Consider the following 15,705-nt stretch of genomic DNA (forward strand, 5'->3'; position numbering starts at 1 on the left):
TGCTGTCTGTAATCATATATCTTGCTCAAAAATGGCATTTGAGTTCAGCTATGTAGAAGGCAAGAGTTGTAGGCTATGTATGATGTAACCTTTCATATCAGTTCTTTTATGCAGTTGGCTCTGCTTTGTGTACTGTTAAATACACTATATTGCCAAAAGTTTTGGGACACCCCTCCAAATCATTGAATTCAGGTGTTGTTTTTCAGGGGTTGGGCTCGGCCCCTTAGTTCCAGTGAAAGGAACTCTTAATGCTTCAGCTTCATACCAAGACATTTTGGACAATTTCATGCTCCCAACTTTGTGGGAACAGTTTGGGGATGACCCCTTCCTGTTCCAACATGACTGCACACCAGTGCACATAGCAAGGTCCATAAAGACATGGATGAGCGAGTCTGGTGTGGAGGAACTTGACTGACCTACACCTCAACCTGATAGAACACCTTTGGGATGAATTAGAGCGGAGACTGTGAGCCAGGCCTTCTCATCCAACATCAGTACCTGACCTCACAAATGTGCTTCTAGAGGAATGGTCGAAAATTCCCATAAACACACTCCTAAACCTTGTGGAAAGCCTTCCCAGAAGAGTTGAAGCTGTTTTAGCTGCAAAGGGCAAACTCCATATTAAATTCATGTGCATGTAAAGGCAGACAGTATCCGCTCTAATTCAACCAAAATAAATAATGATTTGGATGGGTGTCCCAAAACCTTTGGCAATATAGTGTAGTCCTCTTGTTATCTCGACCCCTACATGATCTAACATTGCACACCAGGTATCTTTATCTTTACCTGCATGATGTACCTGTAAACGTAATGCCCCTTCATTCTTTGTCTTTCTGATGCAAATAAAGTGCAGTATAATGTATTGTTAAGTAGTTCTCCTTTGAATATGATGTAGCATTTATTTATCTATATGACGTACCATTAAACAAACAAACAAAAATTCCTCTCGACCACATCACCCTCCTTCCATGGTGAACCCAGTGCCCCCTAAACTGGTGTGTGTGTGTGTGTGTGTGTGTATTCATTTCTCCATTTCTCTCAAATCTGTGGACTTTTAACGCGGGAGAGCGCTGATTGGCGGAGGCGCCGGTCACGTGACGCGTGGCCGCCTGGCGCCGCAGCGGGTTCAGCTCTGTGCTACAGCGGCGAGTCTGGCTGCGTGTGGAAGCGCCACACTGTAAATTACTGCAGGAACACAGCGCTTCTCCCATTATGGGCGACAAGAAAAGCCCATCCAGGTATTTGCTCAAACCTCGTCTTTCGAGATGCATTTTTGCAGTGCCTGCGCGAGGACTCGAGACCGAGATGTGTTTTTTTCGCTCGGCATGTTAAAGAGAGAGAGAGAGAAAAAAAGCGCAGCAATGGCGGATCCTTATTCCCGGCTGTCCAGATTTAGACAAAGGAATTCAGGAGACGCCTCGCCTCCTCGGTGCTTTGTGCTTTTTTTTTCTAGTCCGTGCTCGTGTCCTTGACATCCACGCACTTCCGATGACACAATGCAATTATTAGTGGTCCGGTTGTAATGTACCCGACCTTAATTGGGTTCTACTTTTTATACTTGAATTCATTTCGATGCATGACTAGAGCCAATACTGATCAGGATCACGGGTAGGTGAGTGACACGTTTGCATACAGCCATGCATATGACATGCAAAATCTTTTCTTTCTTTTTTTTTTTTTTCTTTTTCTTTTTGAAATCCCTACAGGCCAAAAAGACACGCCAAGCCCTGTGCAGACGACGGATTTTGGGACTGTAGTGTCTGCACGTTCCGCAACAGCGCCGAGGCGTTCAAATGCAGCATGTGTGATGTGCGCAAAGGCACGTCCACAAGGTAAACTTTCTCCATCAGCTCTGGACCTCCTTATTTTCCCCCAGCTTCACAAATTTTCATCTGTGTTTGTGGGAGGAGGAGGAGGGGGGGGAGGTATCGGGGTCATTCATCTTAACCCTTCATATGACTTCTGTCAAGGATTTCTTTTGTCCTGTGGATCCTTATAAATTACATATATATAACCTGCACATACCATAAATCATGCCAGAGGTGTCCTTTGAGCATTCCCATAGGACACACAAACCCAGTATCCCAATACAGAGGTAATATCCATCCAGACTTAATTTCTTAGTGAAATGATAGATTTTGTTTAAATTAATTGCTAAATTATATATATATATATATATAGCTTTTATTTGCACTTCATCACATTGTATGCCATAATTGTCATTAGTTGATTGCATCTAATTTTGTAAGTACTTTTTGTATAAAACAGCAGATGAAAGACAGAGTGCTACTTTACTTTAGATGAGACTAGTGGAAAAAGGTGGATGAAGCGCTGTATCTGCAGCAGATGTCCCTTGTGGCACTGATTCACTGATTGGTGGGACCAAGAGTGGGGGGGGGGAAACCCAGCCACCGTCTTGGAACAGTTAGATATTCTCAAAGCATGCAGTATCGATTTGTTCGGGCATGCCGGAGCATCCTGATTCTTACTCACAAACACACATCCGCTGTCATGTTTGCACGAGTGCATTGGAGCTCTTTGTATATGTTACCACTTGGTTAAAACGTGCAAGAAAGTTCGGCATGATGTAGGTTAGTGAGGTCATTTGCTCGTGCATTAGCCATGACTTGATGGTACAGAAATACCTGTCCATGTTGAACACGGGGCAAGTTTTTATCACTGGGTGTTGTGTTTTCATGTCACGGCCACTGATACAGACTTGGTATATAAATCTTGCTGGCTGCCTACTGTGTGTGCAGGACACTCTCGCACACGCAGTCAGGAACACACACACACTGATGTCTCGGTTTGTCCATCTTGATCCACCTTGTATGATGGTGTAGCGGTGTCCGGTTTTGCCTCACTCCTGATTTAGACCTGGAATGGTGGGTTCTAGACTGTGCTTTTTCGTTGTTGTTGTTAGAAGTTAATCGCTGTAAGGCATCAATTTTGACAACCAGCACAAAAAAAAGCAATTCTATACGGTGTTACATAATTGACTTTTACACCCTACAACGTGTCCTACATTTACAACATGGTGTTTGATGTTTTAGCCACAAAAATGTGCTAGAAAAACAGAGCCATGGTACGTCTCTGCCCTTGCCCATTCGTTTCAATAAGATTAAAATATGTTCCTCATTAAAGTTAATTTAATAAAAAAAGGGCACAAATACAAAGAGACAAACAGAGCAGGAATACAAACTGGTCCTTTAAAATGCATCACAGAGCAGTTTTCATACATGGATGAGATGAATCAGTGATTTTTCTGAAATGGGAGCACACATACAGTCTCCTTAAAAATTGCCTTAAGCTAGCAGAAGCCACAGGAATGAACATCTCCGTATCTTGTCAGTTACGCGGAACATTTTTATTTCACACAGAAATGGAGCATAGGCTTAATTGATGCTGGGAAATTTTCGATTAACAAATAAAAGAAATAAACTAGTCCAAAAGAAAAAATATCTGTTTCATGATGCATTATATGGCTAGATTTATGTGGACACCTGACCATCACACCCATATATGCTTTTTAAACGTCCACATTTAATTGCTGTTCCAATAACCTTCCTTCCTTTTGGAAAGCTTTTCCATAGATTTTGGACCATGACTGGAGGATTTTGGCCATACTGCCACAGGAACTAGAATTAGTGAGTTCAAGTGCTGATGTTGTGCAGTCAGTGTTCCAATTAATCCCGAAGGTGTTCATTAGGAACAGTGGGGAAGGCCCATGTGTGGGTTTGATGGTCAGGTGGCTGCAAACCTTTGTCAATGTAGTTTTAATAATATTAATAATAAGCAACAAGCACTAAATCTTTTACTAGCTGAGGCATTTGTATCTTGGCTCTGCAGAGACTGACCATTTTATTGACCTTTCCATATCTCATACTTAAAGGGTTTGTGTTGTTTGTCTTAATTTATGGATTTGCGTTCCTTTATTTTTCATATTTAGTGCCGCCTAACTTGGTGGACTCGCATGAGGATATTTTTTCGATAATGACTCTCCTCAGTGCTCTTCTGTACGTCACAGCAGCTGCTAAAAGCTGTACATGTAATACATAAATGGATTTAAACTTAACAGAATGTTCCATAAAAAGCGCAGCAATCCAAGTCACATGACTTAAAGCGGATCAAGCCGAGGTTTGGGTTAGTTAGTATTCCATGCCTGATCTGTACCATGCGTAAAATTACACGAGTAGGAGGTGAATGTTTTATACGGGATTTTCATAACGACTAAATTCCTTGTGCAAATGTACAAACAATCCACAACTAAACTCCTTCATACCCAGCTTGATAAATGAGGCCCAGCTGCAGTGTTGATCACATTGTCGTTCTGACTTGAAAAGGGAGCATGGCTGTGAGTTAACATGGTGCACTCAGCCAAAGGGTTTTCAGCGTGTCCCCTGTGTGTAGAAATGGAGGTTGCTGTAGCATGATTTAGAGGGTGTCCAGAGGGAGGGAGGGGGTTGTGAGTTGCAGCCAGACACAAAAGGAATGAGAAACACTAAAATAAGCAGCTTGATTCAGTCGAAAACCCTGCAATGGACAGAAGTGTGTTTAAATTAGTGTTTAAATTAAAAAATCTGAATATTCCTTCCTGCTTCTCTCGATCTCGGGGGGTGTAACAGTTTGCACCGATGTTCAGACTACTGATATGCAACTTTCAGGCAAATGTTGTGTTGAAATTCGCTAAAACACATGCCGATTTTAACGACTAATTAAACAGATCTAACATTTCTCTTTTTGCTTGCTTTGCCTTTTTTGTTAGGTATACATCATTGAAACATTTCCTAGTATTATGTGCCTCAGTCTTCATTTATTGTACAATCTAAACTTTTTTTTTTTTTTTATTAGAAACACTGGGCAGATCTCCTTATACAGGAGAAGTGTAGAGCTTCACTCCTGTGACTTCTGTGTGTAAATATAATGGGTATGTGTGAGAGCTAAGCCTTAAGATTAGTACAAAAGTGTTACAGTAAAAGGTATACAATTAAATTAAGTTTATTAGCTTAATGAAATGCGTTTGGAGTGCCTGTGACCGCAGCAACAGCCTCTTTGTCGTCTTTGATTAACATGAGCACATTGCGAGCTTTGCTCTTACTGCTGCAATGGCATTTTAGCTCTACTGCTAGTGCAACCTGTCTACATCACTTATACTTAACCACCCTTCGAGGTGTAATGAAGATTCTGGCCAGACATCACATTAGCTACTTGCTGGTTTTAGGTTTTGTCATCCTCATTTTCTGGCTTTTAGCATACTCACTGGCTGAAATTTACACTGATCAGGCATAACATTATGAGCACTGAGAGGTGAAGTGAATAAGACCGATTATCTCCTCATCATGGCACCTGTTAGTGGGTGGGATATATTAGGTAGCAAGTGAACATTTTGTCCTCAAAGTTGATGTGTTAGAAGCAGGAAAAATGGACAAGCGTAAGGATTTGAGCGAGTTTGACCAGAGCCAAATTCTGATGGCTAGACCACCGGATCAGAGCATCTCCAAAACTGCTGCTCTTGTGGGGTGTTCCCGTTCTGCAGTGGTCAGTATCTATCAAAAGTATCCTTTAAGTCCTGTAAGTATCCTTTAAATTGATGCTAATATCTTGGTGCCAGATACCACAGCCCACCTTCAGGGATCTAGTGGAGTGCATGCCTTGACAGGTCAGGGCTGTTTTGGCAGCAAAACACGTACCAACACATTATTAGGCAGGTCATAATGTTATGCGTGATCGGTGTACATGTCTAGCAAACTCAACTCGGTGGTTTTCCCCAGAATTTGGCAATGGGAACTAGCAGACCATGAGCTCCGTGAGAAAAAGGACGCCAGCCAACCAAAGCTCTTAGAATGGGATCATGGTTTTGTGACATTCCTAGTTCCATTTTCATCTTGTGGTTATTTCCACTTCAGTAACGACCTTGCATCTAAATCTGAGAAGATAAAGATTTGCTACTTACGAAACCATAACGAAAGTCTATAATGAAGGTGATTTAAAACCTAATTATATTGATTATGATTATATTTCATTAAGTAAAATGGAGAATAGGAGAACGGACATCTTGGACGGCAAGATATTTGAAGCACTGCAAAACTCTAGTTTGTGATGCTTACATTCTGGAAAAAAAGAAATGCATATGGTTAATTACAATTAAGAGAAAATAATATGTATAGTGTACATAAAATATTTAGTTTCTTATCCAAAGGAGTCTCATTGCGTATGTGAAATTTAATTTAGACCCATCTAATCTACTAGGTTAAATTATGCAGAGTGAATGTGATCAGTTCACGCAAGATTATCACATCACAGGGATGTTGGCACTGATGGGGAGAAATGCAGACTGCAGTGTTAAACGAACTTGAGCTCCGTGGGTAACATTACATTGGTGACATTGATGATGCCTTTGAAAAGAAGAACTGAGGGCATGGAGCCTTTTATTTATTTTTTTAAATAGTGAAGTGTTTCTAGCGGTGTTGGAAATGGTTTCGAAAGACCAAACCACTCAATCCTCACCACTCAGCTTTTACGGTGACTTTACTGATCCAGGCTTTTCTGTGAAATCTTGAGGCTGAAACTGAGACTGTTGCAGTCTTCACAGCAGGATTTCAAACAGAATGTACACCGATCAGGCATAACATTATGTCCACCTGCCTAATGTTGTGTTGGTCCCCCTTTTGCTGCCAAAACAGCTCTGACCCGTCGAGGCATGGATTCCACTAGATTCCTCAAGGTGTGCTGTGGTGTCTGGCACCAAGATGTTAACAGCAGATCCTTTAAGCTCCTCCATGAGCCCCATCTCACAACTTGCAGGACTTAAAGGATACTTTTGATAGATACTGACCACTGCAGACCGGGAACACCCCACAAGAGCTGCGGTTTTGGAGATGCTCTGTTTCAGTCGTCTAGCCATCAGAATTTGGCTCTGGTCAAACTCGCTCAAATCCTTACGCTTGCTCATTTTTCCTGCTGCCTAATATCCCACCCACTAACAGTTGTCATGATGAGAAGATAATCAGTGTTATTCACCTGTCACCTGTCAGTGCTCATAATGTTATGCCTAATCGGTGTATGTTCAGCATTGAGTTTCTTTGTGACACTCCAGAGTGGTGGATAATCATTCATGAAAGTAGATACTCAGGATTTTATGAATTTTTGGGTTTTTTTTTATAACGTATTCATGGACAAATGGAGATGTTGCCTGTATGTGTTCTCTTTCCACAGGATTTACTGTAGCTTATTCGGTGTTGGTCATCTCGCTTGCCTTCACAGAATAAAGGGCCTTTATCTATGTTTCCTATCTGCTAGTAGTTACTCTAGCTGTGTGCCAGCACCCTTATCACTGCAAACAAGCAGGAGATAATGTACAGCAGCATCAGGTAGCTGGTGGCTAGCTGTCTACTTCTCAAACTTGTTTAAAACATGCCGGGGATCCGCTTCTTCTGCTGGGCTTCCTGTGTACTAATAAGTGAAGCTGGTGGTTAAATCAAGTTCCTGTGCATTCAGGCAGCTCTATAAACCCTTTGGCTGTATGGCTCACCTCTGCAAACCTAGCACAGTTGATGTTTTCTTCCAGAGCCTGTTTGGAGAGACCACCTTCTGCTCATGGGGTGAATTCAGTGTATTGATCTACATTTTTCAGAAATGTATTTGATTAAGATACACTACCAGTCAAAAGTTTGGACACACCGTCTAATTCCATGGTCTTTTCTGATGTTTATTTCTTTCTACATTGTAAAACAATGCTGAAGGCGGCCTAAATCCACAATAATGTCCTTTGAACAGTTGATATTGAGATATGTCTGCTACTGATGCTCTGTAAAGCCTTCATAACGGCTCTAATCTGAGGTGCTGTTAATTGGTGATTTCTGAGGCTGGTAACTCTAAATGAACTTCTCCTCTGCAGCAGAGGTAAGTTTTGGTCTTGCTTTACTGGGATGGTCTTCATGTGAGCCAGTTTCATCATGGTGCTTGATGGGTTTTGCAAATGCACTTGACAATACTGTTCTTGCAAGAACTATTCCAGAACACCTGACCTTCGTGTCTTAAAATAACAACTGACTTTTTGTCATTACATATGGATTACTTAAGTCCATGTGTGTTATTTCATAGTTTTGAAATCTCCAGTATTGCTCTAGAATGTAGAAAATAAATCCCTAAATAAAAAAACATTGAATTAAAAGGTGTCCAAACTTTTGACTGGTAGTGTACATGCGGTATTTATTCCACTGTATATACGCATGAATTACTGTAAATGAAAACTCATTTGAAATTTATCTATCATATTAGGAATTTTTAGCATCTACATCTACAAAAGGTACATGTAAAATTCCAAAATAAAAAACATGCATTTTGAACCAAACACGTATGTTATTCCTTCCGTAGAAAACCTCGTCTGAACTCGCAGCTCGTGGCGCAACAAGTAGCGCAGCAGTACGCCACCCCTCCACCAGCTAAGAAAGACAGGAGGGAGCGCACAGAGCGAGACGACCACTACGACATAGACAATTCCGACTCGGACAGGCCAAGCGTAGACAACTCGGACTCGGACAGACTGGGCCCAGACAGCAGTCACTTGGACAGAGGACACGCGCATAAGGACAGGAGACAGGAGCGGGTCGGATTGGACAAACATCCGCTAGTACAAACCCCAGTGGAACGGAGGCCTGAGAGACCAAGTCTAAACCAGGAACTGCACAGAGAACTTATAGATAAAGTCCATTCACATAGGCCACACATGGAAAAAGAACATCATACGGGAGCATCCGGGACACAAGTGGCCGAGAAGGAGGACATGAAGAAAGGCAAAGTGGAGAAGGCAATGGTGGACAAGCACAAAGAGAGGGAAAAGGTGCCTGGTGCCAACAAAAAGCCTACTGCGAAGAAGATGAAGTAAGTGGCACTTTGCTAGAGGTACAGATCCAGATCCAGCACAATCCAGGATATACAGCACCATTTAAGATCCCAAAATAATAATTTCTTATTTACATAAGAAAAAAGTAATTTCTTTCTAAATGCATGAGGCAAAATTATTGCCATGAACATTTCACATTAAAATTTGCTGTTTTTCAGTGTTCTTGTCTGTCTTTAAGTATAGCCTTTGTTTTCAGCAACTCTATATTTCCTTATAGCCATGTCCTTCCTTTGGGGTATAAATATTAGGTTGCTCACATGTAAAAAAAAAAAACTCCTTTGTAAGCTATCTGTGTGGGGGAATCTGATGAGCTAGGCATAGCGCATGGTACAGATAGTTAGTGACCTATATAAAATGTATGAGAAGTTATAATTCAGCACAATGAAGGTCATAAAAGAATTCCAAACTCTGGAAGAGAAAGAGGATGTGTGAGCATAACCCCCCCTACACAGTGAGGAGGGGTATAGAGGTCTGAGTACTGAATTACACGGTTCAGTTTTTATACAGTATAATGCCACAGCAGTCTGGAAGGATTTCAGGGAAGAAGCAACCTGAGAGCAAATGAGGAACAGCTAGGGACCGTACTAAGTGTCACTGGAGCAGCCATCTTAGTCTCCAGCTTTTAACCTGTGGTCTGAATGGAAAAAGTGCAGTCTATATGCCCAAGTATTTTGCGTACGATGGAGTGCCAAGGTTATAACCTGATGGTGCGCTAGGCAAGCTTGAACAACGCCCACCACTTCCACTCCAACTAACCCAGTTTGCCAGTACAAAACTGTAATATAAACATGTCCATTGATTTTAATAGCATTTCTGGATTATATTTTGTAAATCTGAACTATATTCCACTATATTCAAGACAAATTATTAAAACACCTTCAAACAACAGGGGGCTATAGGTCTAGCAGGCATGTGTGTTAAGCCTAGTACTGCACCATGTTATCATCCCCATATGTTTAAGCTCAAAATAGCACTCATTGTAGGTTGTTCATTTATTGTTAACCATTTTTATGAAGGGTACCAATAAATTAGGAGGTAACCTGATAACACAAAGGTGGCAGGGAGTGTATTGGGTCTCTCTTCATTCATGTGTTTGAGCTTCAACTAAATTCATTATTATTTTCACTCATTTAAGTTGTCTTCTTGTTTTCAGGCCCAAGATCCTTAATAAAGGTCCTCCTAGTGAAAGAAGCAGCATGAAGTCTGGCAAATCAGCCACTAAAAGCAACAAATCAGTTATTTCAAGGTAAGTTTATTACAGTTATACTTGCTTTTACCTCCTTTTTCTTAATAGATAGCATACATACACTATCATCATCCATCTGTCCACTGCTAGCCTTGCACTAGCATTGGATATAAGTTCCCTGTAAGAACTCCCTGGAAAGAAAATTAATAATCGATGGTTGTGTAGCGACCCCCCCCCCCTTAATAACCACACCCATCCTGAAGGGTAAAGATTATTTCTGATGGTTTAAGCCAACCCTTTCACTGGGCCCACAATTTCAGCTAAAATTCATAGGGCCTATACTGGTGATTAACCTTCTGTTCCAGTGAATCCCACAAGTCTTTAGGAATTGAGGTATCGTGAGTTTGCAGGCCAGTCAGTGTGTCCTAGTGTTGCATCATGTCTCACAGAGATTTGGCCTTATGCACCCTGCATTTCATCCTGGAGTGTAGGGTTGTCAGTGTATTGTCAACTAACAACTGATCTGGTTTTATGCATAGCTATATATCTCCACATGCACAGCATACCGATGTTGTAAAATATGTCGCTGCTCTTGTGTCAAGGGAGCTCATGTCTGAATGTTAGTCACATATTGTGTGCAATGTCGCATAGAAAATGTCAGAGTGCCTCAGAATATATCTGGTTCACAGTCTGACTTGAAAGCTTGCTTGGGAAGCACAGAGAGGTGTTGCTTTCACTTAGTTTTACACCTGCATATTCCCTCTGCTTCAGATTGAAGTCTACAGAAATGACAAGTTGCCATATTCCGCATAAATGACTTGGAACACTTTGCTGTAAACATGTATAGTTATGACATGCCTTGATAACTGCTGTGATGACCCATGGGAGGGTCCTTCCGACAAAATTTATTATGTTTTATTGGTTGCAATAGTGTGTTCTTTAACCAGGATCAGTTAAAATATTAAACTACGTACATGAATAAATAAAATGGCTTCTAATTATTAGCCTTTATTCTTCTCTCTTGTTGCAGGCCTAAGCTAAAGAACATAGACCGAAGCTCGGCTCAGCAGTTGGCTATAACGGTGGGCAATGTTACAGTCATCATCACAGACTTTAAGGAGAAGACGCGCTCCTCCTCCACCTCCTCCTCCACTGCTACTTCCAGCAGTGGCAGTTCCGAACAGCAACACCTGAGCTCCAGCTCGGAGAGTACGGACAGGGGGTCTTCCCGTGCCTCCACGCCACGCAGAGACCTTACAACTGGACACAATGAGCTCCTTTGAGGTCGCTGGAAGTCAAGAATCCTCACTTGCATTGATAATGCACAGATGGACCCTTTACACTTAAAAGGATGAAGAATCATTATCATGCATGGGCACTGTTTCCATCTTGATATTTTCTGGCAAGGTGTGCCATGTGTTTCAATGCTGTTTTTAACCCAACCACCTCAACTCCCCACACAACTCACAAGTGTGCATCACCTGCGTCTCATGAGTGACCACTTGGAGCACAAGAGGAACGAGTAGCACATCCTGGGTAAAGCTACACTATATGGCCAAAAGTTTGTGGACATGTGACCATCACACCAATATGTGGTTCTTCCCCAAACTGTTGCCGCATAGTTGGAAGCACAGAATTCCATAGGATGTCTTTGTAAGCTGAAACATTACAGTTTCCCTTCACTGGTACTAAGAGACCCAAACCTGTTCCTGCATGACAGTAACCCCTGTGCACAAGACAAGAGCCATGGTTTGCCAAGGCTAGAGTGGAAGAACTCAAGTGGCCAGCACAGAGACCTGACCTTAACCCCATTGAACACCTTTGGGGTGAATTAGCACGCCGGGCCTCCTCGCCCAACATCAGTGCCTGACCTTAGTAATGCTCTCGTGGCTGAATGAGCAAATCCTCACAGCCATCCTCCAAATTCTAGTGGAAAGCCTTTCGAGAAGAGGGTGGAGATTATTTTGACCACAAAGGAGGACTAAATATGGAATGTTCTGTTCAACAAGCACATATGATTGTGATGGTCAGGTGCCCACATATTTTTGGTCATAAAGTGTATTTCCATTGAACTTTGTACAGTCATATAGTCATACATGCTAGTATGTTAGCCAAAGCTGTGCTAAATAATAATTATTATTATTATTATTATTATATGCTGTTTTGAAAAGGAAGTTGTATTGGATGTCAAAGTCTGCAGTAAAGTTGACTGGATTCCTTCAAAGGCCTTCAAGGAGTCAAAGAACCTTTTTTTTAATATTCAACTTGGTCATCAATGCACTGGAGCATCCCTCGAGATGGTGACAGTGAATTTAGTTTAAAAACAGTATTGAAATGCATGGATGGTTTTCGCATTCTTTTCCAGAGAGAACTGTAGAGTCAGCATTTTTAAGTGGTAGAAATTGAACCCCCTCTGTATGTTTTGAGCCTTAGATCTCCAGTTTACATGATTGTTCGAAAAATGACCTGTACGATTCTCCAACACCGACTGTCCCCACACCGCATTCTGACACCGTATACGTCAGATGAAGGTGTCACCATTGTGAGCAAAAACGTGTAGAACCTTCCAGAGAGAAACGTGTACTTTTCGTTAAGTTTAATGATTGTATTTATAAACTGTGATAACAAATAATCTAGTAGATGGCTGAACTGGAACTGCAAACATCAACGTACTACAAGACTGTTGTTCTAGGTGCTAACATACATTTATTAAAGGTGACGGAAATCACCTAGGAATCATCTGAAACCTGATTATCAACATTTGAAGAATAATGTTCGATGAAATCTATTCGGTAAAGGCCATTTTTATATTGATAGATGTTAAGTATTGTCAGTCTATCATTGATCAAAACCCATGTGATCTGTTTAAGGAACCGTTCTTGTAAATGATCTTGCTAAATGATGTTACCAAGCTTTTAACTTGCCACAAGGACACGTTCTTTTATCAATAAGTGGCTGTGAGCTAAGTAAGCTGCAAAACTTCATCCGATTCATTACTGCCTCAAAGCATTATGAAACTGTTGATGTGATCTTTATAGATGAAATGTCTTTAATTAGTGTATTTATTTTGTGCAAGCAATTCTGTTCTTGTGTATGATCGGTAACCTTAATTTACTATGTAAAGATGGTTACATATAAGGAATACTTGTCATAATATAGATTAACACTATGTTTATCTGTGGTGTATTGAGTAATCTGGCACAGTTTCTTAGTTAATTTTGGCATCATATTCCAATTGTTGTGTGTTAAAACGGAAGTTATTGCATACACTGTTTCTCTCAGTGCTGCTTGTTTTGTTTTGTTTTTTATTTGCTCAGTCTGAAGTATTGGCGAATTCTGCTTGTAGCATAGCTTTCATTTCAAATAAAGTAACTGCATTTGTTTATTTTTGTCCTTCATACTTTCTCTCTATCATGGTATTATGTTTTTTTCGTGAACACGTGATCATGTGTTGCCTATGTTAATTTTTCGTGGATTAATTTACAAAATTAAAAAGCATCTGGTAACATTTATATATACACTGATCAGCCATAACATTATGACTACTGCCAGGTGATATGTATAACACTGATGATCATGGCACCTGTTAGTGGGTGGGATATATTAGGCAGCAAGTGAACATTTTGTCCTCAAAGTTGATGTGTTAGAAGCAGGAAAAATGGGCAAGCGTAAGGATTTGAGTGAGTTTGACCGAAGGGCCAAATTGTGATGGCTAGACGACTGGATCGGAGCCCCGCTGACTCTGTAGTGTGTTGTAGAGTGGGTGAGATGGATTGTCTATGATGGAGAGTGGTTTGTTCTGTTCCTCACTGACTCAAATGTCTCTAGTTTGTGTCCAATGTAAGATCCCGCCTTGAGAATTATCTTGTTAATCCTGGTGGCATCCCTTGCGCAATTTCATGCTCCCAACTTTGTGGGAACAGTTTGGGGATGACCCCTTCCTGTTCCAACATGACTGCACACCAGTGCACAAAGCAAGGTCTATAAAGACATGGATGAGCGAGTTTGATGTGGAGGAACATCACAGAGTGCTGACCCCAACCTGACAGAGTAGCTTCGGGATGAATTAGAGCAGAGACTGCAAGCCAGACCCTCTGCTCTAACATCAGTGCCTGACTTCATAAATAAACTTCTAGAGGAATGGTCAAAATTTCCCATGAACACTCCTAAACCTTATGGAAAGCCTTCCCAGAAGAGTTGAAGCCTTATAGCTGCAAAGGGTGGGCCAACTCCATATTACATCACGTGCATGTAAAGGCAGATATCCCAGGTTTGGAAAGTCAAGGCCAGTCAAGTTCCTCCACACCAAACTCGCTCATGCATGTCTTTATGGACCTTGCTGTGTGCACTGGTGTGCAGTCATGTTGGAACAGGAAGGGGTCATCCCCAAACTGTTCCCACAAAGTTGGGAACATGAAATTGTCCGAAATGTCTTGGTATGCTGAAGTATTAAGAGTTCCTTTCACTGGAACTAAGAGGCCGAGCCCAACCCCTGAAAAACAATGAAAAGACAATAGGTAGTACAATAAGCAGTAAATGCAGGGTAAGTTTAGAGACAAGGCCCTGAAACTGAAAACTGGAGTCAGTATGTATGAAGCTGTTCAGGGGAAAACTGTGGTCTAAAGTGCCAGAAATCAGAAAATTTGGTCCTACAGTTTAGGTCCAAGAATGGCCTAAAAATACTTTAGCCTTGAAATTATTTCAAGGGCTACTAACATTTCAGCACAATTCAACAGTCTCATTAGTTTACAAATGCTTGTTCTGCCCTGCTTATTAGTTGGAGGGAAATTTTCTCACAGTGAGGCAGCCTTTTGCCCATAGGGACAGGAGCACAATGCAAAAAACATTTCCATCAAGAACTTTATATATTTTTTGTTGTTGTTGCATGGTTGTTTGAACCAGATGGACTGGTTTGAGTATTTCAGAAATTTCTGAAATTCCATACATGCTAGATTTACACAGAAAGGTGTGACAGTGACAGTGTTAGTGGAAACAGCGTCTTTATATAAGGAAACTGGCCAGATTGGTTCAGGCTGCCCGGAAGGATATAGTAAATATACTAAATTGCAACCATGTTGAAGAGAAAAGCATCTCAGCATGTACAAAACACTGAAACTTTAGCTGGATGAGGCTACAACAGCAGAAAAGCACACTGGGATCATCTCCTGTGAGGCAAGAAGAGGAATCTGAGGGTATTGACAGAAAAGACTCACCCAAACTGGACAAATGATGACTAGAAAAATAAACAGTTCAGTCGTCCTGTTTGAGTGGGTCTGTATCCACGATAGCCTCAGATTCTTCTTGTTGGTTGACAAGAGTAGAACCTGTTGTGGTCGTCTGCTGTTCAACCTCAAGTTCTGGTTTGTTGTGTGTTCTGAGATAAACTTCCTGTCAGCTCAGTTCAGTCTGGTCCTTCTCCTTTAATCTCTCTCATCAACATGGTGTTTGAGCCTGCAAACCCTCAGCACACAGGATGTTTTTGTGTCCTGCATCATTCTGTGTAATCTCTAATGACTATGGTGTGGGAGAATTCCAGGAGATCAGTAGTTTCTGAAATAACAACAACTATGCCCTGGTTAAAATCACTGAGATCACATTTTTCCACATTCTGATG

The 15,705-nt window shown here is 41.3% G+C and overlaps 1 protein-coding gene across 2 annotated transcripts; it reads left to right on the plus strand.

Moving 5' to 3' along the window:
* The first annotated feature begins 1,097 nt into the window (after positions 1-1,097).
* On the plus strand, positions 1,098-13,474 carry rybpa (RING1 and YY1 binding protein a). 2 transcript variants are annotated; one of them, XM_058410478.1, is made up of 5 exons: positions 1,098-1,238; positions 1,707-1,832; positions 8,377-8,883; positions 10,059-10,151; positions 11,122-13,474. In XM_058410478.1, the coding sequence occupies exons 1-5, from the start codon at positions 1,213-1,215 to the stop codon at positions 11,372-11,374; spliced, it is 1,005 nt and encodes a 334-aa protein (XP_058266461.1). In that variant the 5' UTR covers positions 1,098-1,212; the 3' UTR covers positions 11,375-13,474. The 2 variants fall into 2 exon arrangements, with proteins under 2 accessions (XP_058266461.1, XP_058266462.1); XM_058410479.1 differs by lacking the exons at positions 1,098-1,238; positions 1,707-1,832 and adding an exon at positions 5,481-7,601.
* The last annotated feature ends 2,231 nt before the right edge of the window (positions 13,475-15,705 follow it).

The sequence above is a fragment of the Hemibagrus wyckioides genome, linkage group LG15 (assembly GCF_019097595.1).
Source record: "Hemibagrus wyckioides isolate EC202008001 linkage group LG15, SWU_Hwy_1.0, whole genome shotgun sequence".
Classification (NCBI taxonomy): domain Eukaryota; kingdom Metazoa; phylum Chordata; class Actinopteri; order Siluriformes; family Bagridae; genus Hemibagrus; species Hemibagrus wyckioides.